The sequence below is a fragment of the Pholis gunnellus genome (genome assembly GCF_910591455.1).
Source record: "Pholis gunnellus genome assembly, chromosome: 9".
NCBI lineage: Eukaryota > Metazoa > Chordata > Actinopteri > Perciformes > Pholidae > Pholis > Pholis gunnellus.
Genome location: NC_136535.1, coordinates 290,811 through 317,243, shown reverse-complemented (window position 1 = coordinate 317,243; position 26,433 = coordinate 290,811). Strand labels below are relative to the sequence as shown.

Here is a 26,433-nt window from a genome sequence, read left to right as displayed (position 1 = left end):
CTCAGTTTATGATCCTTTGGGATTCCTGGCACCACTCACACTTCCAGTCAAGCTCATATTACAGGATCTCTGTAGGAAGAACTATGGATGGGATGATCAGATCCCCCCAACTCTCCAACTGCAGTGGATCCAATGGTTGAGAGACCTGGAAAGAGTGGTAGCATTCAAGGTAAATAGATGCCTCAAGCAGAAAGATTTTGAAACCCCCATTCATGGACAGTTACACCACTTCTCAGATGCCAGTGAAAGTGGATATGGCACTGTAACATATCTCAGGATGCAGAACAGCCACAACAACACACATGTCTCTTTCATGCTAGGCAAAGCCAGAGTGGCACCAATAAAGCAAGTGACAATTCCTCGTTTGGAACTTACTGCTGCCGTTCTTGCTGTTAGAGTGGACATGATGCTTAGAGCAGAATTACAGCTTTAACTTGAAAAGTCATGTTTTTGGACTGATAGTACTTCAGTTTTAAAGTATATCAGAAACGAGGACAGGAGATTCCAAACCTTTGTGGCGAACAGGATATCTACCATCCGAGGAGCAACTGATGTCTCACAGTGGAGATATGTTCCTACCACACAGAATCCTGCCGACGAAGCCTCAAGGGGATTCAAGATGGACCATTTAATGACAAACAGAAGATGGATTGATGGACCTGACTTTCTGTGGAAAGCAGTGGAGGAGTGGCCTGCTCGCAGCTTTGATTCCAACATTGCTGCTGATGACCCAGAGGTAAAAAGGGAACTTATAACCAACGCAGTGATTGTGGAAGATACACCAAATGCCACCCATCAACTGATAACATACTTTTCTGATTGGAAAAGATTGAAGAGGTCAGTTGCATGGATTCTGAAAATAAGAAAAACTCTACTGGAAATGAGTCAAAAAAGGAAACAAATGAGTCATGAGGATACAGACATGAATGGCAATAAATTGGAACGGGAAATGCACAAAATTAAAGCTGTGTTAAGGGGACAGAGTTTGACTCCAGATGATCTTTCAGGAGCAGAAACATCTATCATTCGCTTCACTCAGCAGGAAAGGTTCCATGAGGAATTGGCGATGTTAACATCTGGCAAACGTGAAGTGAAAAAGGGTAGCACCATTTACAAGCTGGACCCGGTTCTGGAAGATGGATTGCTTAGAGTTGGAGGGAGATTGAGTAAGGCAGCCATGCCTGAGGAGACAAAACATCCGGTCATCCTATTCAAAACCCAACACGTATCCACTCTAATATTAAAGCACATTCACGAACAGGTGGGCCATGGTGGAAGAAACCATGTTCTCTCCAGATTGCGGATGAAGTATTGGATTACAAGTGCTAATGCAGCAACAAGAAAGATCCTGTCCAACTGTGGCTTCTGTAAACACCATAAAGGGAAGTTGTGTGAGCAAAAAATGGCAGACTTGCCTGTTGAAAGACTCGTTCCTGATCTGCCTCCATTCACCAACGTTGGAGTTGATTATTTTGGGCCAGTTGAGATCAAGAGAGGACGTAGCCTTGAAAAACGATATGGAGTCATATTTACATGTATGGCCTGTAGAGCAGTCCACTTGGAAGTTGCCTACTCTTTGGATACTGACTCGTGTATAAATGCTTTACGCAGGTTTGTTTGTAGAAGAGGACAAGTCTCTCACTTAAGATCTGACAATGGAACCAACTTTGTTGGTGCCGAAAGGGAGTTGATAAGAGCTCTTGCTGCTTTAAATCACAGGAAGATACAAGCGGCTTTTCTACAGGAAGGAATAAAATGGAGCTTCAACACGCCAACGGCTTCTCATCATGGAGGTGTATGGGAGCGCATCATAAGGATGATTAGACGGATACTAACATCAGTTTTACATCAACAAACCCTGAGTGACGAGGAATTACATACTGTTCTGTGTGAGGCCGAAGCCATTCTAAATGACCGCCCTATCACCAAGTTATCTGGAGATCCCAATGATCTAGAAGCTCTTACACCCAACCACCTGCTGACAATGAAAAGGAAACCAGTCTTACCACCTGGACTGTTTGAGAAGACCGACCTCTATATCAAAAGAAGATGGCGACAAGTACAGTACATCTCCGACCTTTTTTGGAAGCGCTGGCTAAAAGAATACTTGCCTTTGCTACAGGAGCGCCAAAGGTGGAGTAAGGAGAGACGAAGTCTTGTTCCGGGAGACATTGTACTTATTGCAGATGCTACAGCTCCACGTAGTTCCTGGTTACTCGGAAAAGTTCGAGAGACCTATCCTGACAGGAAAGGATTGGTGCGATCTGCACGAGTGCAAACCAAGACTAGCACGCTGGACAGGCCAGTGACCAAACTTTGTCTTCTACAAGAAGCTGAAACATAAAGTTATTAGTGGCCTCTTACCCTTACGGGAATTTTGGGGTTTTGTTTGTTCATTTTATTGTGGATTTATTGGCTCCATTATATAAATATCGAATTGTTTTTGTCCTCCTGCCATTAACAATTAGGGGCCGGTGTGTTGGAGCCATAATGTGGTTTTGTTGTTTTCTTTTGTTTTTGAGGGTAACACAGGGTGAATTTGTGTGCAGTACTGGCATGGATCAGTGGGTGGCACATTGCCCTGAAAGTGCATTTAGGTAAGTGCCTGGTAATGAGCCAGGTGTGTGTGTGGACGGGAAGCCAACAGTTTTTGACCGTCTCAAAGCAACTAGTGGTATCAAGGCAACTTGTCAGGTCAATGTGGAGTCGCAGGTGATATATTATCCAGTCCAGTATCCTATGTGTTTCTGTTATGGTGTCATGTAACCGGAATAAATGGATCAACGGATCGAAAGAAAGACAGCGCATTGGACAATGAAATGTTTGTGGAACACGCGTCCGAACAAGTTCTCCCGTTCACCCCCCAGTGGCATTTAGATAGAAAAAATGGATATTGGTTAAAGTCACTACACAGTATATTCAGGTAGTCAGCTGACCTAATTCTTTGAGCACATACTGTTGCTGAACCTAGGCTCCTACCTATTTGCTTAGTTAAATCCAGGTGGCGACTTTTTTTTTGGCCAGGCAGTGTATAACATGCTTACTGCTTCATGTAGCCCACATTGTTTGCCACAAGCCAGTGGAATGGAGCATTTTCATATTGGCCAAATGGAACCACCAGCTTTCCCAAACACAGCTGATGCGATGGTTCAGGGACACCCTCTGCTCGAAGGAGCTTCTCTGCGTGGGCCATAGAAGAGGTCTGGTCCAGCAGCTCCTGTGGAGGTTTGGGGAAGACCGTTCTCTTCTCCCTGTAGTCACTGGCCTCTTTGGTCGCTGTCACTATGGCCTGCTGACGATTCCCAGGGGCATCTGGGTTGATGATGCGGATTACGTGGGTCGCCATCTTCAAATGTAGCTGAAATACAATTGTAGAGTAACACCACAACAACAAAATATTATTATTACTATATTAGATAGTGTTATATTATAATAATACATTACTAATATAACAATGAACGTACAACAGGCCATTGATATCCTTTTAGCACCCAGGGAGGAAGAGGAGGAAGAAGAGGAGGAAGTGTCGGAGCAGTATGACAACTGCTAAACCCTGATTACAGATTAGATTAGAGATCTCTGATTCTTATAACGTTACCTCATATATCATATCTCATAACTCCTGAGCCTACAACACTGACTGATTCCTCTGATATTTTATCAACTGTTCAGTTTCCCTTTGGATAAGTTTCATGTTTTTACTCATGGCAAAACTCGAGAGTGTGCATGTCATCGCGCCAGTAACACATCAGAAATATGACAGCACGTAAATTATTAAAAGAACGAATTTAAACCCTCAAAAATACTGTCTCCGTAACCTCTGGAACACTGACTAATAGTTGGGTAACTTTTGATTAATGAGTGACTGACTGGCTGTTACTACAACACTCTTTGGCACCCTCCGACACCCCTCTGACTGCTGGCGGCACTCCTGTGACAACTATTGGCACTGGCAGCTTGTGGCTGCTACTGACACCTATATATAAGCAGAGGAAGAGTGAAGATATTTTCAGACATGTATTTTTGGATTGGAGATTTTATGGGTTTTAATTTTAAAACGTTTTTATATATATACTTTTAAATGATAATAAAACAGATGATTTATTTTCATTATTTTAGCCGATTGTTGTAAATGACTATAAAGTAATAATTTGGAAAGAGTGTATTATGTTCCCTTTTGTTGCAAAACCAGCAAAATCATACTTAAATAAAATGAATGAGAAACAAAAAAGTACAACATGGTTACTCTCGGGATGTATACAGAGAACGGGTGGCTCCGGTGACTCAACTAAAATCATAAAACTGATTTATGGCAGCTGACCTCTCGTAACAACAATGGGTGTTCTCAGGAAATATAGCTCCGCCCACTCAGCTCGGCAGCTGCCGAACTAGTGCCGCTCAGGTGCCGAACAGTGCCGCTCGCCTGCCACAGTTCCGACACCTGCCACAGACCTGCCACTGGGGTGCCAGTGCCACAAGGAGGATCTCGCTGTCTCTGTAATTTGTGGTAGTGGGGGACTGCGTTCGACATAAATAGCAATTACAAGCCAAGAATGTATGTCTAACTTGGAACTTTTTATGTCTTGGAAGTATTACTAAAGGAGATTGTGCCTTTAATGAGTAAAATACTATCCTTTGATAACATCGCAGATATACTATTAGACTCGCACAATGTTCTGCTTGCCCTCTTTGCTGCTACCGTGTTTTCTTACTGCAGGGAATGGACCTAAGTCAGCATATTCAGCAATATGTCCTATATACATGGGCCCAGTGTTTGATGCTTACCTGGCAGGGGAGATACCATGATTAAGTAGGAGCCGAATTCAGAAGCATGTGTGGCTTGACCGCAGTGCTTCTTAGGGCTACCGCACTGTCTTGGAATCAATCCTGGTCAGTTGTTCATTTTGCCATTTGGTACATACGGTACATTGGAAGTTTTTTACATCTACAATGGCTTCAGCTGGCTCCCGAAGGAATGCAGTTTGCTTTGAGCTCCAGGAAGACCTAGAAATGGATAGACTACAATTTAGCCAAAATGTCATCCAGAAGGAAATGGGATTCAGCCTTCCACAGCTTGACTATGTTTTCACCCTGTCTGGAAGGAGAACCTTTGAGGTAACCTTTATTTCCTACACCTTGTTTGAGCAATGCTTTGAGCGCTATTATCAGAAAAAGGACAACAACCCAAGACTTCAGAAAGTTCTACTCATCCCTCTTTCCGAGTGAGAATCAAAAGCAGTTACTGTCATTATGTACTCTCATAAAGTTAAGACTGAGGACATTTTCACATGGTTGTCTTTCCATTGCTCTGTTTTACAGAGCAATGGAGCTAAAAGATGAAGATGGCATCAGGACCGGGGCCAGGCGCTTCTTTGTGTGCCTGAAGAGAGGCGGAGACTCTGGGAAACTTCAATACCTTCCTTCCAGTAACCAGCTGGGACCAATTAGGGGCCATGTTTTCTATGCTGGACAACCCAAAAACTGTAGGAATTGTGGCTCTTCAACTCATCTTGCAGCTAATTGCAATACCACCTTCTGCAGGAACTGCAAAAGCGTTGGCCACATTACCAAAGACTGTGACCAACCTATGAGGTATAACCTTTGTGGATCAAACACTCACATTCAGGGGTTGCCCAGAATTGTATGCTAACAGAGCCAGAGGCTTTAATCAAAGTTTCGACCACCCTGATCCTCCACCAATAGAGGAACAGTCTCATTGTAAGGAGCAAGACACAACCAACATCGAGCCACGACCACCCTGAATCAACAGCTGAGGTTAATCAGCAGGCACCCATCCCCCCCAAGGGATCACAGAGAGTCCAGAGAGGAGGAGACTACACCAATCTCCACTGGTGGTTGTCAGATTGTGCTTTCTAGCACTGTAGACCATCAGGCTCCACAGGACCGCAGATTTCAAAAGCAGACGAGTCGGAGCTCCAACTCAGATACCAACACAATGGTTAATGACCAGTCTTTCCAGATTGCCACCCATGATCAATCTGAGAAATTAACCATGGAAATGCAGCAGTCCCAGGAGGATCTACTGCACAGAAGTGGCGGGGACATATTTATTGTCCAGGAGTGCTCTATCGGTTTTAAAGATAATTACAAACTATATGAAAACAGATGGACATATGGACAGTCAGTATGGTCAGGGGACAACAAAAACAGCCTCTGGTGTGGCAGTCCTTTTCAACGGTCAACAATTCGATATTCAGAAGGTTGATAGGGTCATAGATGGTAGACTGCTATTGGTAGATAGAGAGGGGAATGGAAACAAATTAAGGGTTATAAACATCTACTGCCCCACTGAGACTCAAGACCGCGTGAAGGTGCTACAGTTTATTCAAACCGTATCTCACTGTGGGAGGGAAGTTATTATCGGGGGTGATTTCAACTGCATCGTTGACATAGCAGACAGAAGATCCACCTCTTCTGTGAAACTAGATGCTAGTTCCCATACACTCCAGGGCATCATCAAAGACTGTAAACATGTTGATGCTTACAGACTGATAAATCCGACAACAAATGGGAGAACCTTCTCGGGTATAGACTTCTTGCGCACTACACCAGTGTAATGGTAAAAATATATCTCAGTATCATGAAATGTTTATAAAACACTGTACGGCTTAGAATAACAGAGTTAGAAACATTTATCTTTGTCTAAACATGGTTTCCTGCCAGAACAGGTATGAAGTGTTACTGTTTACTTTAGCGGGCTATACATTCAGACACAGGAAGGTGAGAAAAGGATTCTCACTGTGGGGTTCTTCCTAATATGGAAATGTTTAGGTTCACGTGAATGTATCTGGCATGAGATCATAGAAGAAGGAAAAGCCAGTGTAAGACATCTTTGATTTATCTCAAGGCGGGGATTGCTTTCTGTTTTACTATAAGGTTTGTGAAGTTTTGAACTCATGTTGAGAATGCTTCTAACACGGACTCTGCTGGAAGAGCTGTGTTGAGTATTTTCCCTCTTGCAAGAGAATTAAATGGAGCAAAGACATCTTTGAATGATTTGAAGACTTGTATTATTTTGATTTGCGAATAACACTCTCTTCTCCCGATTAACATAGAAATATTCTACAACACCAGGACTCACAACGCTTAACAGCACAATTGAACCAGTCCCCTTCTCAGACCACCACAAACTCACTAGCTCTCTAGAAATGCAAGGCTCATGTGGGTCTGGACCAGGCATCTGGGAACTTAACACAAGCCTACTAGACAACCAAGAGTTGGTGACAAGGTACAGGGTCAAACTTAATCAATGGTTCCACCCTGCAGCCTTTTTGGTGGGACGTTTGTTTATGTCTGACGGTAAAAAAAAAGCAGCTGCAAAGAAACAAGCCCTCCTAAAAAAACTGCAGGCAAAGTTGCAACGCTAATATCTCCTTTTACTGTCTGGTTATGAGGTGAATGAGGATAAATTTAAAAAAGAAATGAACATGTACAATGAAAAGACTACAGGGGGTGCTCACAAGGAGCAGGGTGCAACACCTAGAAGAGAATGGAAAGTGTACCCGCTATTTCTTTAATAAGCCCGGGTAAATTAAGGGACTGTTTTGAGGGTGTGTTAGACAGAGACGGAAAAGAGATTAGCAATCCTCAAGGTGTATCTGGTGTAGTCAACTCATTCTACTCTGATCTTCATCAAGAAAGAGCTACATGTGAACAGTCAATCCGTTACTTTTTGTCCCACTTATCCAAAAAACTTAATACAGATAAAGATCTTCTCGAAAGAGATTTGACAATCAGTGAGCTAACCAAAGCAATGCAGAGCATGCGGTGTAATAGATCTCCAGGTCCAGGCTTACCCAAAGAGTTTTATAGTACCTTTTGGGATCCGCTTAACCCTTTGTTACAGGTGTTCAAGAAAAGTTTCTCTCGAGGTATTTTACCCACTTCTTTACGAACATGCTCCATCTCCCTACTTTTAAAAAGGGAGAGAGGAAAAAGAATTGGAGACCTTTGACATTGTTAGGAGTTGATGTCAAGATAGGCTCTTTTCTTACGAATTCAACCAGTAATTGATCAGTTGGTTGGCGTAGACCAAACATGTGGGGTACAGGGCCGGTCCAAGTCTGACAACCTAGCCCTAGTCAGAGATTCCTACCTGTTTGCCCAAGATCGCAACCTCCCTCTTTGCATCTTGGGGCTGGACTTGAAGAAGGCCTTTGATAGTATTAGTCACCAGTACTTTAAAGCCATTCTCTCCCAACTCAATTTTGGCAATACATTTAGAGCATGGGTAGATGTGCTGTATACTGACTTAACAATCACAGTCTCTGTAAATAGAAAAAATATAGCACCTTTCAAAATCAAATCTGGTGTTTGATAGGGTTGTCCACTCTCCCCCTCCTTGTTCATCCTTGCAATTGAACCCCTAGCATGTGTTTGAAGGAAAGCCAGAAATATCAGAGGCCTCCCAATCGCAGGGGCAACAGGTAAAGAGGCAAAACTCAGCTTGTATATGGATGACCTAACCCTCATTCTCACAGACAATAGATCCGTAAGAGACACTTTGTTGATTTGTGACAACTTTACTGCGGCTTCTGGAACCAAAATTAATAAAGTAAAATGGGAAATTCTCTGCCTAAACTAGAGAACCAATGGAACATCTAGGCCTCATACAAAAAAAAAGATGCAATCAAAGTCTTAGGAGTACAAATAGGAAAAGATATGGAAAACACCAAATTACCCAAAATTAGGGGAAAGCTCCTCCAATGGCAAGAGAGGGATCTTTCAATGACTGGGAAAGTCCTGGTTATAAAAGCAGAAATCCTTGCCTGCTTGACATCTTTGGCAACAACCTTTCCAATCCCACATAGGTTCATGATGACCCTTAGGAAAATCATTTTTCAATTCATATGGGGAGGGCAACACGAGAAACTAAAACGGGAAATAATGTACAGGCCTTTAGAGAAGCGGGGTAAAGGTGTCCCAGACATTGAAAGCAAGCTAAAGGCTATGTTTGTGACACCAATCATTAAAGCTTGTTTGAAGCCTGAAGCAGCCCTAACGTGGGCCTTTTTTGCTATGTTTTGGGTAGGATGTGGTGTGCTTAGAGCATGGGGCAAAAGGCCACCACAAACCATCCCATATGCGCAAACCTGGCCAAAAATGTATGATACAGTGTTTTCATGCATAAAACAAGGTGTAACCCAACTGTCATATGATAAAATCACAAGAACAGAAGTAGAACATGTTCTGTCACCACGCCATTCAAAGTTAACCCCTGTGGGCACACTAACTGAAAATGAAACAGAAATAGTATGGTCTAGGGCTGCAACTAACGATTATTTTAATAATCGATTAGTCTGTCGATTATTTGTTCGATTAATCGATGAATCGGATAAAAAAAACTACAAACTAAAAAGCATTAATTTCCAACCCTTTATTCAAAAACAGAACTGACAGGGCAAATTCACAGTGCAAAGAATCTTCAGAAAGTGCACAAACAGGTTGCTCGAACATCCCTGAGCTGTGAAAGTAATAATTAAAAAAAAAATTGACTAATATCAGGAGTGGGGTTCAGCGGGTTACCCACGCCTCTCAGTGAAGGGTAGACACACGCTGATCCACTCAGTGTGGCGAGCGTGCAGCCCCGGACATCTCAGGGCATCACAGACCTGTTGTTGCTCAGTCTCGTGCGGCTGAACGCCACTTGTCCCTCTAAGAAGTTGAACGCTGACCGCACGGGGCCGCGTAACTAGTTAGCATGCCGGAGTCTCGTTCGGTATCGGAATTAACCAGACAAATCGCTCCACCAACTAAGAACGGCCATGCACCATGCGTCCCTCTTAATCATGGACCCAGTTCAGAGAAAAATCCACAAAATAGAACCGGAGTCCTATTCCATTATTCCTAGCTGAGTTATTCAGGCGACTGGGCCTGCTGTGAACACTCAAACATCTCTGCCACTTATTGGGTGACCAGGGACGTGCGGTCAGGTAAGGCAGGGGAGGCAGAGCCTCCTTTTTATAGTCAAAATCGCTGAATGTGCTCATGTCGTGTTCAAACAGAGAGGAGACACGCGAGGTGAGGCAGCGAAGAGCTGTGCCTCACCTCAGATTGCGCAATCCCTAACAAACTGGGTTAAGCGCGTGCCTTTTGCTTTCTCATTGTTTGTCACCACTGTAATATTTGTAGACACTTGTATTATAAGTCCTTTCTTTCCATAGAATAGGTCATGTATTGTATTTCACGTGTGTGTAGAACATATTCAGTCTTGCTGATCTGACAGAAACCGCAGTGAAGAAGCACAGTGGGGAGCAAACAGTACCTCTGCCTCACTGAAGGGGGCGCGCGAGAGCCCACGGGTCGGGTTCATGCTTGTAGTGCCGTTACTCTTCTTCTACACTTTTCTTCTTCTATTTTGCTTGCAAATGTTGAAGATTAAATATCTAAGCTTTAACAATTCTAAAAAAACAGGGAAATATGACCATATCAACAGCAATTCAAACTGTGTTTGTTGTTCTCTTTATAAATCCGTGGTTGTTACACAGATTTTCGCGGGTGGCGCCCGCGAGCGCTCCGCTTCTGAAACAGGTTGGTGGGGCAGGTCACAGATCGCGGAGCAGACGCTCCCGGTGCAATCAAATATGTACCTTACCAATGTGTGTAAAGAATGCTGATATGAAATATGAAAAACAACCAGTAGTCAATGTGCAAGTTGCCAATTGAATGGTGATTTAAGGTTTGGGTATTGGGTTCATATATTTGTAAATCTGACTCTGAAATAGTCCGTGCCTCACCAGCCACTAGTGACTAACCTCACTGCACTTCACTGAGTGGCGTAATAATCGCGCGACACAACGAATCGATAATGAAATTCGTTGCCAACTCTTTTAATAATCGATTTTTATCGATTTTATCGATTCGTTGTTGCAGCCCTAGTATGGTCCAACGTGAATGACTCCATCCTAACAAACAACCATAGAGATTTGGCCTGGCAAGTTGTAAACCAGTGTTTTCCCACAAGAGCGTCCCTTGAGAGGAGAGGGTGCACCCGCGGTGCAAAATGCCCTCGGCCTTCCTGTGGTGATAGTGAAACACTACAACACCATTTTTGGTCGTGTCCTGCTGCCAGAGGTGTCTGGTTAATAGTGTCACCGTGGCTGCAAGCGTTGTACAGACTTCCGGTTTGTTACAAGGACATAGCTTATGGCTGCCCACAAATAAAGGGAACAGCAAAGGCTAAAAAATGGTGGGCAGTCGTTAACTGTGTAAAAGAAGGTCTGTGGAGGGCGAGAAACATATGGGTCATGAGAAGATACAGCATTCCACAGGAAATTGTTGTTAGAACAGTTTGAACATTTTTACAGACCATCTGTTAAAAGACAACAAAGAAAAGAAAACTGTTAATGTGGAGAGTTCCCCTTACCCCATTGTTTTCAACCTTTTTTGCTAATGTGTAGCCAGATCTGGTGGGAAATATTAATTAGGGGGGATTGTTTATGGTGTGCCAACAGGAGAGCTTGTGCGTCCTTGATGTTGTTCATGGCCTGAGGAGAAAAGAAAAAATTACTATTGGTTAAACTATATTGTTGATTTGCATTTTTGGTCTGGTTTGATAGATGCATGGTCTGTGTAAGTGGAGAATGTTATTTGGGGAATTGTCGTTTGAGGTGTATTGTACGATCCTGAAAGTGTGGATGTCACTGTATGTAAATATTTTACCTGTGTACCCTTGTAATGGACTTAAATAAACGTCTGAAAATTGAAATTTGAAATTGGTTCACCCAGGTTGAGACTTAGCCAGTGCACTCCGGCTGAGCTGACCTCTGCGAATTCCCCAAATGTGGGAATCTGGACTGCATAATTTCTGGTTGTGGGGGACTGCGTTCGCGCTCTTCTCTGATAACGTGTGAAATAATAAACTAATAACCTGTCTCAGCTAAAGTGTAAGTAGAGGATTGATTGTATATTATGACTGCAAAGTTAATCAAAATGTTTGATGTTGACTACTGTGAACCAGGTCACATTTGTTGTATAAATTGGAATTAGTAACTATTGCGTCTCTTGCTGCTAAGCATAATAAATTCCTGTGATGTTATTAATATATCCACATATATGATGCTGTAACATATGAAATCCCAGTCACGGTGGTTCTGTTGTTAATAAGACGGACAGTCAGCATGTGGAGAAGAGAATACTGTTATTGTGTAGTTCATAGTTAACATGATAAACTCTGTTGTGGCTCACATGGTCAGTTTAGGGTTGAATCCTGCAGTCAGCTCTGTTCTCCACTAGAGACTACCGGAGCTCTTTAGTTCTTGTTGTGTAGTTCATCACCAGACCGTAAAAAACACATTCTTCTTCTTCATGAAACATTCGCTACACTTTACGACATTGGTTCAATGTCTCTTTTTGTGCTGCGACTGTGTTTGTAACGTGGCTGTAAATGAGATCATAGTTTGAGATTAACTGCGCAGCAAATCACGTCCTCACATCCGCTTCTCGGCCTTTTGGCTAAAATCAAGTGTAGTATCTGTTCTTATCAGTTTAATATCTGATACGTCCCCTACCCGGGGACCATATATTAAATTGATTTGTGGGATAGGGAGATGGAATAGGGGCTTGCTCCGTCCACTCCACGCATCGACCTGGTATTGCAGAACCTCCAGGACTGGCCCTGGACCATGGCCCAGTCATCCTTGTGTACCAGCTGGACACATCACAGATGTGACTACCTAAAGTACATATTGTGGAAAAAATCAAATAAATGAAGGGCCAATAGCAACATGTGACTTTCTCTTTATTTCATTTTTACATACGTAGTTATATCGTAATAAGAGAAGTGAAGTGAGTTATACCCGGTGGTGGTAGCCAGATGAAAACTTGAAAAGATATGCGTTCAACCAATTTGGAAGAATCTCGGTTAGTCTGGTATGACGGTCTTAAAAGATATAAGAAAGCCCTCCGTAATGCCAGAGCAGCCTGTAACTCATCATTAATACAGAACAATAACAACACCACCAGGTTTCTCTTCAGCACTGTAGCCAGGCTGAGCCGTGTATTCCTATACACATCAGTAGTAATGGCTTCATGAACTTCTTTAATAATAATATTCAAACTATTAGAGACAAGATTAATCACCTCCTGCTCTCAACCGGTACCGATTTATCCTCAAATATAGGAACCTTAGAAACAGCTGTAAAACCTGTTATATATCGAGACTGCTTTTCTCGTATCCACCTTCACCAGTTGACTTTTGACAATATCCACATCTAAACCATCTACCTGTCTTAGACCCCATCCCAACTAGGCTGCTTAAAGAGGTTTTACCTTTAGTCAGTCTCTGTCTTTACTAACTGATTATTGAATGTAATCACTTCTTTGCATTCAACCCACCTAAATTGAGTGTCTCTCCATTCCAGGCTTTACAGGTGTAGGAGCATCCATCCACCTTCATCTGACTCCTAGGAGAGAAACGCTGTCTCTGGCGAGGATGAGGTGAAGTGGCGCCATCTACTGACAAGACACAGGTTTGCAGTAGTGATGTTTCTGTGTTAATCAGGTAACCCACTGCTGTGAATACGCTAATGTCTACACTGAGCTCATCTACCTTTAAAAGTAGGGGCGACTCTTCAGGAGTGCTTTTACCCCATTTATTTATTTATTTATATATATTTATACATGAAGATTACTTAAATGGCTGGGCTCTGAGTTTTAAAACCGGGAGAGAAAGCAACATTTACGGATCAGCCTGGAGGTAACACCAAACCTCATATCTACTATATTTATGTCTCAGACTGCAGGCAATCCTACAAGTATAATAATCAGAAGCCATCTGAAACATGACCAACAGCAGCTCCAGACATCAAAATGTCACCTCAGACACTGGAAACAACACAACACAAACAAGCATCAGTTTCTTCAAAGACTTTACATTAATAAAGTGGCCCACTGCACAGACATGGGACCCCAATATTTATATGAACAAACAGCAGATCAGTTGTTAAACATACATTAATGCTTTGAGGCATGACGATATCTTCAAATGCTCCACTTAGTGCAGTGCGTATTTACAGGCAGTGGAAGAAGTCGTAAACACTGACAATCATGTGCGATGTAGTGAGACGTTTTTTTCCCCCTGAGATTCAAACAAGCACAATAAATTCACTTCCAGGTTGAGAGAACCGAACTCCATAAAGAACATAAACTCTTGATGAAATGATTCAACCTTAAACAGAGTTATTATTATTACCTGTGATGTGCTGTTACATTTCTGAGAAATTATGCATTTGTAAAACATTAAGCAATAAAGCCTTGTACCATATTTGTTGGGTCAAAAAAACCCTATAAAAGTCACATTCAATAAAAGCGTCCTGCATTTGTACCACATGTTTGTCTGTTTTAGGACACTTTCTAAATAATAAAAACCTGCTTAACCTTAAACAACCTTTACTGCATACCCACAAAACTGCTTTTACTTTAAACATTCACAGAGAACATATCCAGTGTGCGCTCAACTTGTTCAGTTCTAGGGCTCAGGAAAAGAAAACTCAAACAGAAACCCACATCCCTGATAAATGTGTATCACATCCTGCCAAATAGTCTAAGAATTTGTCTTCTTTACTGTAGATTTAGTCAGTCTGATGACATCATATATCCCATAATTCACAGGGCAGAACAGTTGCATTTTAGCACTGCAGTGTTTTAACCTATTGCTCAAAAATAAATTGGGATGGTTTGACGACTACGTTAACATGAAGAAAATATTCAGTCCTTTATTCCTAATAAGATATTATATCTACTTAGCTGTTTACATGGCTAATGGAAATGAATATTCCATTAATATTATTGTTTACATGCAGCGGTGCATACTCAGATACAAAAAAAAAAAAAAAAACTACAGCTGCATCCTTTAAATCAGTGGTTCTCAACTGGTCTGGCCCACCATCACCCCTTAATGACAAGCTGTGACCCCAATTTTCAACTTCTCAAATGTATTTCATGAAAAGATGGTGCAGTTTGAACCCGAGCTGAAAATGTCCTCTGCAGTCGTAGTATAGGGAGCTCTCTTGTGCAGATAAATTGTTCCCGTCAGTCCCACATGCTTTCTTGTGCCAGAACCTCGGTGCACAAAACAGAGGTTTTTGCCCTCTTTTGTCCACAATGTAAGAAAATCCATATCTCATGTAGTCGGTGTCGTACTTTTCACCCAATTAGCACATGAAAACAAACTTTGTGGGTGTTCTTCTATACTGTGAAATGGCGGGTGTCTATTAGCATTACAAGGCATTAACGCCAAATACTGTTAAGGAGTGTAAATAACTCCGCTGCATAAAAAATCCCCTTCAAAATAAAAGCAGAGGATTTTTTATTTTTTCAGGCAAAGGCCCGCGACCCACTGAAAGCAGGTCCGCGACCCACTTTTGTGTCGCGACCCACCAGTTGAGAATCACTGCTTTAAATAACTTAAATTTGACTCCTTCTCCAACTGCAGCATGTTGCTCCCATGGTGTACCCTCGTCGTCACCGTGCTGCAGGTTTTACATTATCTCTGACCCAGTGATTGGCCAGTTGGTTGGTGTTCAATGCACAGAGCTGCGGTCAACAGGCAAGAGGACGTAAACTGCCGTAAAAACCTCAATTGAGACGCATATTGTGAATGTGCGCCATACATGTCCTAACAATGCGCCTAAAACCTGAATAATATCTGCAGTCTTAATCAGAAAACGCCACATTCGAAATAATAACTTATTCAGAATATTCAAACAGAATATGTTATTTACATGACCCGTATCAAATTTGGAATAGTAATAATAGAATATTAGTGTGCAGGTAAACATAGTCAACGATTCCTGAAATCTGTACCAACATGAGTCCAGTGTGTATAAACTTACTTGCTCCTCTTTTTTATTTTTGAGCTGCTAGACAAAAAAAAAAAATCTGCCACTCAAACCACTCAAAAAACAAAACAAAGAACACACATAAAAAGAAAAGGACTAAAAAGTCAGAACTTCAATGATGATGGTGGTGCTCCAATCTCCCATCCCATTTTTGTATCCATCAGCGCGCACACACACACACACACACACACACACCCCCCCCACCCCACCCCCTGTCAGGGTCTCCCACAGCCGCTCACACCGCTCGCTGCCGGAGAGTCTCTCCCTCACTGCTTTTGCTGCCCGTTACGTCGCTGTTTCCTGGCAGCAACGAGGTGAGCTCTGAAAATACAGCAATAATTTGACGTGTTACAGATCTATTTGGGATTTTGTGTACAGAAATCGACTACATTAGCCTTGACCTTTCCGAGAAAGCCAATAAGCTTGTGACTCTTCGAAAACCTACAAATAAAACAACAACAAAAAAATATAGATACTTGATACTGCCCATTTGTTTTGCCGAAAATCCAAATCATCTCTGATCCCAACTGGAAGTGAACCCTCAACGTAAAACTTTATTTTGTTACATGATGTGCTGTCAATCGTTACTGTTTGTTAGGGGTGTAACGTTTCACATAATTCTTGGTTCGGTTCAATACGATACAGTGGTGCCACGGTTCAGTACGGCAAAAAAGCAGAAATGCCATCATAGATATGTTCTTTTCTTACTTTGAACAACGATGGATTCATTTGTGTACAGGACGCTGCTGCAACTCCTGTTTTGTCTTTAACACGTGGGCTGCTGTTGTGCTTCAGTGAAAGAAGGTCACACTTTCTGATCTTTGGAGGAGGCCAGAGATCCGCTGCACTGCCGTTTTTTTCTGAGACGCTAGATTAATGACATCGGCCTATTTGTGTCGTTACAGTCAGTTAGCTTTGTGTAGTCCATGACGTCCGGCCGTCTGTTGTCAGAGCAACAGCGGGAGCTTCGGACATTTGATTCTCCCATTTGGGCTTTTGCTTTCTTTTACAAAGCAGGAATTATGGTCTGGAGAAATGGGCTCGTGAAGGAGTAGTGTCATGGGGCTCAATAGCATTAAGCATGTTAGTACAGTAGGGTCTCATATCCGCAGCTATAAATATACCTTTAGCCCTGTTAGAATCGGTAGGGAGTAGCTACCTAAACGCTGTGGGGAGAGTTTGTAGCTTGTGTTTGCTGCTGTTGGTTTTCTTGCTAAGCTAGTTTAGCAGAGCCCGCCTCCCAGAACACACGTGCCCTCACCAGAGTAGAATGTTGTTCTTCTGTGGTGGGAGTGTCAGACAGCACGTTGTCTGTTACGTTGGGTGTTGCCATGTTGAGCGCAGTGGCTCCACCGAGAGAACATTATATTTCCCACAATTTAAGCTTCTGCATTTTCCAAATGCAATAGTATTATTCAAACATATTGTTCGGTTTGCAATGCGTACCGAACACGTGTATTGTTACACCCCTACTGGGTAAAGGCTTAGGATTAGTGCACGTCTATCCATAGTTCAAACAGAATTTCAGACCATCACTAATGACAGAACTATGCTGAACAGCAAAGAGTTTCAAATCCTTCATTGAACACCTGTACTCACCTTTCATCTCTGTTTCCGTCTGGCTGTCTTTGTTTCCTGCAGCCGAGTTTGGAATTCTGCAGCTGCTCTTAGCCGCTGTGGGGCTGCCGGCGGACTCTGCCCTATTAGTCTTCACTTGATCCTGTTTCCCCGTAGCACCGGCGGGTTTCCTCCCATCCACACTGTCCATCTTCACCAGGCAGAGAGTCTGCAGCAGACTCATGGCATCAAAGTCCTCTCCGTAGCATTCGCCTTGTCTCCTCAACAACTCCAAGACCTGCAGTCAGAAAACAATATCATTGTTATAATATAATAATTCTTTAGGTCTGAGTTTTACTTTGAGAGAAAGAGGATGTAGCCTGGCAACAAAATAAGATTTTGATCAAAACTGGTCAGAAAATAAAAAGTATATATATATACTCTCAGTAGTTTACTCTATAGTGAGAAGTGAACTGAGATTTCTGACACTTGTTAATTTCACAAGTCTAAGATGTGACCCAGTGCATTGTGGGATTGTTAAGACAGCAGTGTCACATGTCACACTATTGCTGCATTCCAAATCGGTACAAGGTATGTTGTGGACATACTACTTCCTTAAAACATGGCACCTTGAACTTTGGCCCTCTTGCTCTTATACCTGCTGCGCAAAACATTGTGGGCCAGAATAGTGCTGGGCGGTATACCGTACGGTATGAATTTTCCACATATCGTCATACCGGTGCATAGCCAGCCAGAACATTGCTGACAGTCATCAACAGGCTGCTGAAGATGATGTTCGCCACCCAAAACATTAGCTGTGGAGCTAGTTAACTTATCTGTATTGAGACGGATCCCTAGTCATGGTCATAACTTTATAACTTTATAACAATTAACAACCCACAACTAGCACTCTTTAACAGAGCAAAACACCACAACAGTCTGTGACACATAAACAATTTGTAACACTAATAATTGTACATTTATAAACTTTCACCGCCGAACTGCATGCTGGGTACAGCTCACTCGCCTGCTAGCACAACAGTCTGCTAACAGCTGGGAGAGGCTCTGTCCTCCAGTAACGTTACATTACAGAACAGCGATGCAGGATGAACATAGACAGACCGGAGATGCACCGATAGAGTTTGACACATATGCAACGCTGATTACGTGTAATATGTGTGGTATTTGTTAGAAATGTACGTTGGTACGTAGAGGGTGATACGAAGCTGTACTTGGAGGGGCTTAGGACCCAGGGGAATGTAGGTGAAGGAAGCCGAAAGAGACGGAAGACACGCCACACAAACAGCTGTTCACCGCTCGTCACGATCCTGTAGAACAGATTCTCAACTGGTGGGTAGTCGCGGACCCGTTTTCAGTGGGTCGCGGGCCTTTGTCTTAAAGCAGCGGAGTTATTCACGCTCCTTTCCAGCATTTACGGCACTTGTTGAGCGGTGCAGGAAAAACACAGGCCAATGCATCGTAAATCACGTCACGTGATGCAGTTTAGCCAATCAGATAAGGGTATTCTGATACGTTTCCTTACTCCAGTGAGATGTACCCACACCGTGACACAGGGAGGAGAGACAATGAAAGACATCATAGGGCAGATCTCATGTGAATCCATATGAGAAAGTTAAATATCTGTGGTCGATTTTACCAATTTAAATTGCTAAAAAGACTGCTTTCCCAAACCAGTACTGTGAAAACATTGAGATCAAAGTATTTCTTATCCACACACTTGAACTCATGGTGAGGTGTATGAGTTCGAAAAGAATACCGTGATATACATTTTTGGTCATACCGCCCAGCACTAGGCCAGAATAGCATGCATGCTGCAAAATGCAACCAGATGTAGGAGAACATCCTGGTTTTGACATCGTATGTTTTTGGACGTACTGTTTCTTTGGAACACAGAGTATGTTTGCTTCAATGTAGGGATTTTTGATGTCACCATATGGAGCACACATTTCTTAGAGTTCTGACACTGAAATAAAACAGCGGCCAGTAATACAAGTAACCTAAATGGTAAATGAAGAGGATTTGGACACTGGCACATAAACACCCCACACATGCGAGCAGCACCTTGATGTACTTGTAGGACTTCAGTTCGCTGACGTTCTCCTCCAGGAAGAGCAGATACAGAGAGAGATCATCCCATTGGTTGGCGGGGTTGGGCAGGACGCTCGCAGTGGGCAGCGATTGGTAGGTTTCCAGGAAGCGGGCGTGTCCGGTGCAGAAGAGGGGACGAGCGGCGGCATAGATCACCGCGGGAATCAGCGCGATGAACAGGACCAGGTTGACGAGGCTGGAGAGGAGGTATGACGAGGAGTTTCTCTACTATCATAAAAAATAATTCAAAAAAATTACCTCAAATCCAAACTTTCAGTCATAACCAAACGACACATACCTCAGCAAAGAGAAGACCCCCACGGCGATGAGCTTGCAGTGCACCTTCTCAGGGACGCTTGGGTCGGAGGCGAGCAGGCCAACACGCAGCTCGCAGCTGAACTCGTCGGTGACGGAGGCCAGGCGGAGGTAGTAGCCCAGGTAGATGCAGGCGCACAGCAGGGTGACCAGAGTCAGGCCGCGACACAGCAGGTAGTGCAGCAGCATCGACCGCGAGCAACGCTTGGTCATCAGAAACTTCTCCACCAGCGGGTACTTGAAATAGCCCTCAGTGGGGTCGCTGGGTCCAGAGAACACAGGAGAGAGAGAGAACACAGTGGAGGATGATGAAGTACTTTCATTGATTAACTTAATAACTGTTGGGACTTCATTATGTGGTTGGAACAAAGGGAGTTGGGCCTACCTGGCAGTTCAACAGCCTGATTTGAGTTTAATCACACCAAACCCCACGAGACATTAAATTTCACCTATGTGTGATCTTTGGTCCAAACCAAACACTGGTGTCTCATTGGACGAGGGCCACAGGCACCACAGGGGCTCCCTGTGCTACGGCCCTGACGTCAGTTAGACTATAACTGCACTACTTACAGCTCTGGGACCTCCCACGCGATTCGATTCGCATTCAAGGGGGCGCAAACAATGTTGATGCTTTAAAGAAAACCTAGGAATAGTTTGCTATTCGCTGGTCGAACAATAGACTGTTTTGGATCCGAAGGAGTAGAGGATAACTTGCCCCGTACTCCACTAACTTTAACCTGCAGAAGGAAGAATCACATTCTTCAAACACACCCCTGCCAGATCCCAACATAACTATGGCAAGACCAAGAGAAGAGAAATGGAGCATCTTTAAAAAGGAAGCAAAAGTTCATTTTTCCTCCTCCTCAGAAGTCCACGTCTCTGCAAATCATTAACAAACATCACTTTGAATTCTAACCGTAGTTCCCTCTTGTAGTGCAGTCTTTATTAGTTAGATTTTATATCCGGGATTAAACTCTGAAGATCTGCTTCTCATCTGCATATTTGAGGTCATTTATCTGTAAAGTCCAGTAAACACATACAAGCCAATATGCAAAATACCAGTCCTTATGTATGAAGGGAAAACAATCCTAAATTGTTAATCAGCCTTCATATCACTAAACAAAAAACACTGTGGATTGGAGTTTAGATTTTTTGCAAAATAAGAAAAAAAAAAGAGTTGGCTAAATAATCTCACTGTAGTTGAGTTGGGTCCAGTCCAGGATTGATTTCGAAAGAATTGCATGTGTTGGTGTTCCAGGCCCCCCTGTACCTGTCTGGGGTGAGCAGTCCTGAGGTGTCCATGCGTTTGGCCAGAGTGACGGCGCGGTTGTAGCTCCGGTCCAGCTCCTCCATGATGAAGCCCAGGTCTGACTGCAGGAGGGGCGCCGTGGAAAATCTCCAGAACAACGCCGGTGTGTACATCAGCACGGCCACCAGCAGCAGAATGTAGGGAAAGAACTGTAGGGAGAGTAAGTAACAAATCATATTCTAGGCAATGACATTCCTGCTCGTACAACGGTGGATAGAAGAGATGCAAACTCAGGTAAACAGCTGTCCGAGTCCACACCAAAACCACAGGATTCACTGTCTTCAGCTGATATGGAACGATTGTTATAAAGTTTACAAGTTTTAACAGAGAGCAGACAGACAAACGAAAATGATCTTAATTCAGGTGAAGAAGAGCCTTATTCTGAGTCTTATTTTGATGCAAAGATTTGCACATGAGCAGGAATGTAGCACAATGTGAAAGCAAAAGCAGCACTCTGCTCATTTATACGTGCAATCAAATATTTTATCCCGGCTGTCCCGAGCTGGAGACACTTTACTGTGTGTGTGTGTGTGTGTGTGTGTGTGTGTGTGTGTGTGTGTGTGTGTACTTTACTTAGCTGTGCTGTTCTAGTCTCTACAGTCAGATCCTTTTTAGGAATGTAAAGAGATGCACGCCTATCAACGCCTTAAGGCCAAAAACATCTTCATAAAAATATCCTCAACCGCGCCTTTAAAATTCACTAAACAAGAAGCCGTCTGGGCAGAATTGAAATTTCATCATCTATTGTCTAACAATCACACATAGTTTAGCAACTGTAACTGTGTGTGTGTGTGTGTGTTTGTACACCTACCTTGTGCAGCCACAGAGGTAGAGTGTGTGTGTGTACAGACGCCCAGCAGTACGAGTCCACATAAGCGGCCTGCCTCCAGGAGAAGTTGGTCGGCGCGAAACAGCTCATCTGGGTACCTGAGACACCAGAGGAAAAGAAAGAAAAGTAGTACAGTAGTTGGTTTTTTCTATCATTATTATTTTAACATTTTAATCTGCAGACTTCTCTCAAGAAAAACAGATCAGGTTGTTTGTCGGTTTTGACACTGTGGGATTATGAGACGTTTTTGAACCTCTTAAATGTATTTAAAAAGGTTCAAAGTTCATGTAATTATGGAGTAAGATGTTTGTTTTTCTTCAGGATATCTGCTCTGTGCTTTAATCTAGAGCAGCTGCAGCTGTGCTGACCAACATGACCAGGCTACGATCAGCCTGAAACTACAGTGAGTCAAGCTTCCTGAAATAAGCCTCTGGACTGGACCTAGACTTGACCCCGGATCTTGATCACGAAAACTGACTTGGTAGGTCTCGACTCCAGCCCCCCCACTCACCGACCGAAACCTCTTGAGCGAAGGCCAGAGAGATGAGGAGGAGGGGCAGGCCCACCGCCACGCAGGTCACCATCTTGTCCACGGCCAGCTCCGTCCGGACGCCGCGGTACCGGCCATTGTTTGGGTCCTTCAGCAGGAAATCGCTGAACACGTACTCCGTGGCCACATGGGCGATGGCCATCTCACCGCTCTTCTGTTAACCGACAGCGCATCAATAACACCTGCGCACACAAAAATTAGGAAGCACTTCAGATATTCATTTTGCGTATGATATTTAAAGGTTTCCGTTCAGTTTTAGATTATTTAATTTGCACAATGTGAAATACACAAACGAATAATAATCATGGTGCAGGAGGAGGCAGACAACACACTGGGCTTGTTTGAAACCGCCACCTAAATAATGTTAAAATAAACACAAAATGAATACACATAAGTTAGGACGACATCCTATTGATGGCAAAGTATTTGAACCAGATATATAACAACACAATAACAATACATTATCAACAAAATGTGTGTGCCGATGTTTGTGAGTGCCTGTGTGTGTGTGTGTGTGTACATTGGCAACACTACTTGAGGAAAACAACTAAAACAGCAATTAAACGGTCTTTATAGACTCTTTCGAAACATTTTATAGAGGAAGAATTGTTTTGTCCAGTGGGAAAAGATGCTCTATAATTTGTCAGCCCTAAATCTTTTTGAAAATTGACCTCTGCAAGTAAGAAATGTAGGAAGATTGACGAGTTGAGTAAGAATGAACCTGTGAATTTACTTTAAATTAGGTCTGGAGCTGATCGGGAATATATTCCTTTCACCTGAGAGTATCATATAAATAAAAACACATATTTCAGAAGTATTGATGTCAGACGTAGTAGTAGTAAAAGTACTCGCCCAAGCACATTACAATATGAAAGATGGGGATACGTTATACTGTGCTAATCCTCCTGCCACACCGTTTTAAGCTCTCGGCCTTCTGGCTGGTTAGGCAAATTGAATTTGTGGAATGCAAATCAAGGTGTCGGTAAACAGCCAGTGGTGATTTGCCAAAGAAGTAAAGTACAGTAGACAACCACAGATTATGATACCAGACTGCTGTCTACTTCCCCAATTTACCAACCCTGCTTCCTAATGCAACTCTGACACACTTCAGCCTCAATGAAAGCAGCATTACTTTGATGGTTACGATGTTCACTAACTTTGTGACGATGGCCGCTTTAATAGCCTCGAAGTAAGAGCCACACGTGTCTATAAATTCATCTTAATCTTGTATTTATAGTCTTAATATGCTAGAAATTCAACAATGGCAAATCTCTTCCACTTTTGTTAACATTTCCTCATTTACCATGTCTCTCATGCATGATCATTCTAGGCTCACGTGCATTTTGTCCAGACAATTATATGTTTCACTTCACTTTATTTTTGCAATTTTAATGATACATATTTCTTGAAAATCTGATAACCTCATTTGATTCGCCCTATTAGAACTTGAAGCTGCAGTTAACAGTAGTTGAATCTCAGCCTGATGTATTCTCAGTTATTTTAAACGTGCAGACACAATAGAACTGTGGCTGATCGCCTTGTGTGATGTTGTTCAGCCGGTCAGTCATCATCAGTAATGTGATGCAGCTCTGGCTGCTTTTGGGATTTGAGGTTAAAAAGTGGTGAAACATGTGCGTTTATTTAGAGAAACTCATGACTGTCTACCCACATCATGTTTTGCAGTGTATAGTAGCATTTCATAGTCACTTTTATTTATTACATTTTTTAGCAACAAAAAAAAAAAATCATTTGGAAGCTAGGTTAACTTTGAGTACGTTATTTATCTAACGTTAGCTATGAGCGGGATCAACACACGCATCGGTAATAAACAGACGTTTAGCATGACTTCACTTAAAGCAGTAACTTAACACTGACCGGTGGTTCTCATGGATCAAAACAAACTAGCGCTCATTAATTTAGCTCGTTTGTATTCACCGTAAAACCGGATAATGAACTTACCTAGCGACCTGCTCCCGCCAACTTGTATGTGTCAATTCTATACAACTTATTCAGCGGGAAAGTTAACTAATATGTGTTTTAAACGATGTGGTACACTAGTCGTTCAATAACGAGACACCTCGAAACGATCAAATCAGTCTTCTTCCTGTGAGGCAAAAAACTTCTTCCGTCCCCCTTAAAAAACTGATGCCTTCAAGTGCAAATCCACAGCAGCGATTTTCCAGTTTAAATGCTGCCTTCAAATGCAGCTCGTGAGTTTATGTTTTGGGCAATCGAGTACGTACATTCGAGAACACGCTATTGTTTGTTTTTTGAAGGTTCATTCCCAATGAACGGTGGGGGAAGAAGTATTCATCTTTCACTTAAGTAAAATATTAATATAACAGTGTAAAAAATACGGTGTTACAATTAAAAGTTCCCCCATTTATAATCTTAAGTAAAAGTACACAAGTATCAGCATCAAACTATACTTAAAGTAAAAGTGCTTATTATGCAGAATGGCCCCTTTTATAATAATATATATTGTATTACCGGATAGTAATTAGTGATGCCTTCATGTGATCATCTCTTTAATGTTGCAGCTGATAAAGGTAGAGCTGATTTGAATTACTTAATACTGCAAAGCAACTAGTATAAGCTAGAAAATAAATGCATTTGAGTAAAAGGACAGTATTTACCACTGAGATGTAGTGGAGTAGAATTATAAAGTAGACATACTATTTAAATATTCAAGTAAAGTACAAGTACCTCAACATTGTGGCCTACAGTAAAATATGTGTAGGCTGACAGACATTCCACAACTGCCCATGAAATATTTACTTTTGCTTTACTCATTGCCAAGCATGACATTTTTAAATTAAGAAAAACAACAAACCAGGAAATCACAATAAAAACTGAGCTCTTGCTTCCAGTGTCAATTCAACATCACAATTTCAGTTTGAATGCAGCGTATTATGTTCAAACGTGAAACAGTATAAATTAATCCTTATACAGAGCACAAAAGTCCCAAAAGCTGTTTTTTTTTTTTTTTTTTTACTACTGTACAAGATAGACTTGTAAACACGAGATAATTAATGAATAAATACAACTTGTGAGCACAACATAAAAAACATAAACTTTAGGGACCTCGGCGGCTAAATTGCGATAAAAACACAAGATATCAACATTGTGCGTATGGTTTACATACAGTATTTGTGGTCTGATTGTGAGATATTTCCAACAGTCCGTGAAGGCAGCATCCTCATGGGCAGCGTGACTATCTACGCAGCATGCAGTGGTTTCATGGAAGAGACCGAGATTTTTTTATAAAGAACAACAAGCTATACACATCAAACTAATCACCAAGAATAACATTGCAGCGTCAGTTTGTTGTTCAGACCCCCGTTTAGTTTCTAATGTTTGTGGGGGATTGATGAAGAGTGAGTAAATACTAGGCTAACGTTAATTATTCTGGAATCGTTAAAGAAATATAAAACAAACCATTTTGAAATGTTTTAGCTCTATCGCGTTGAATTCTGGGCATTTCTCGCTTTGCCCTCTCTGGTCCTCCCAACTTCTCGCAGCTGCGTCAAGTTGCTATAAGATATGCACACTTACCGGAAAAGGGTGTATTGCTTGCCTAAAATAAGAGCATACCATGTGTGCCTTAAGGGAACAAAGACAAGAACAATATTTACACTCCTCTGTTAAGCGTAATACATTGGGTTTAATGTAGTATACGGAACTATAAGCGGTCATCTACAGCCTTTACCATCGTTGTATTGTTTAACGAACACAACGCACGTTCCGAAGTGGTTTTATTTTGAAAATGCTACACGGAAGCCGTGTGCTCTCGTACTGTCTAGTTTGACACCGGTAGATGCTTCACTCCCTCCATTCATTTCATTCGCGCACAGTCGCATCCAAGCAGCGAGCCCTCCCCTCCTGTTTCTCTCCGCCTGGAAAG

General features: G+C 42.4%; 1 protein-coding gene across 1 annotated transcript; it reads right to left on the bottom strand.

The window, feature by feature from the left end:
• Positions 1-16,061: 16,061 nt before the first annotated feature.
• LOC306701348 (pannexin-1-like) lies at positions 16,062-24,619 on the bottom strand. The gene is made up of 8 exons (XM_079166632.1): positions 24,489-24,619; positions 22,491-22,711; positions 21,962-22,077; positions 21,112-21,299; positions 19,825-20,103; positions 19,500-19,722; positions 17,460-17,715; positions 16,062-16,181 (listed from the first exon to the last, which is right to left on the bottom strand). Exons 2-8 carry the CDS (start codon positions 22,669-22,671, stop codon positions 16,096-16,098), a joined length of 1,329 nt encoding a protein of 442 aa, XP_079022758.1. The 5' UTR covers positions 22,672-22,711; positions 24,489-24,619; the 3' UTR covers positions 16,062-16,095.
• Positions 24,620-26,433: the final 1,814 nt, after the last annotated feature.

Coding starts and splice junctions, on each gene's coding strand:
- LOC306701348 (XM_079166632.1), bottom strand. CDS start 22,671: ATGGCCATCGCCCATGTGGCCACGGAGTACGTGTTCAGCGATTTCCTG. Junction 22,078..22,490: donor CGCTCAAGAGGTTTCGGTCG/GTGAGTGGGGGG, acceptor CTGGTGTCTCAG/GTACCCAGATGAGCTGTTTC. Junction 20,104..21,111: donor GGACTGCTCACCCCAGACAG/GTACAGGGGGGC, acceptor CTCTGGACCCAG/CGACCCCACTGAGGGCTATT.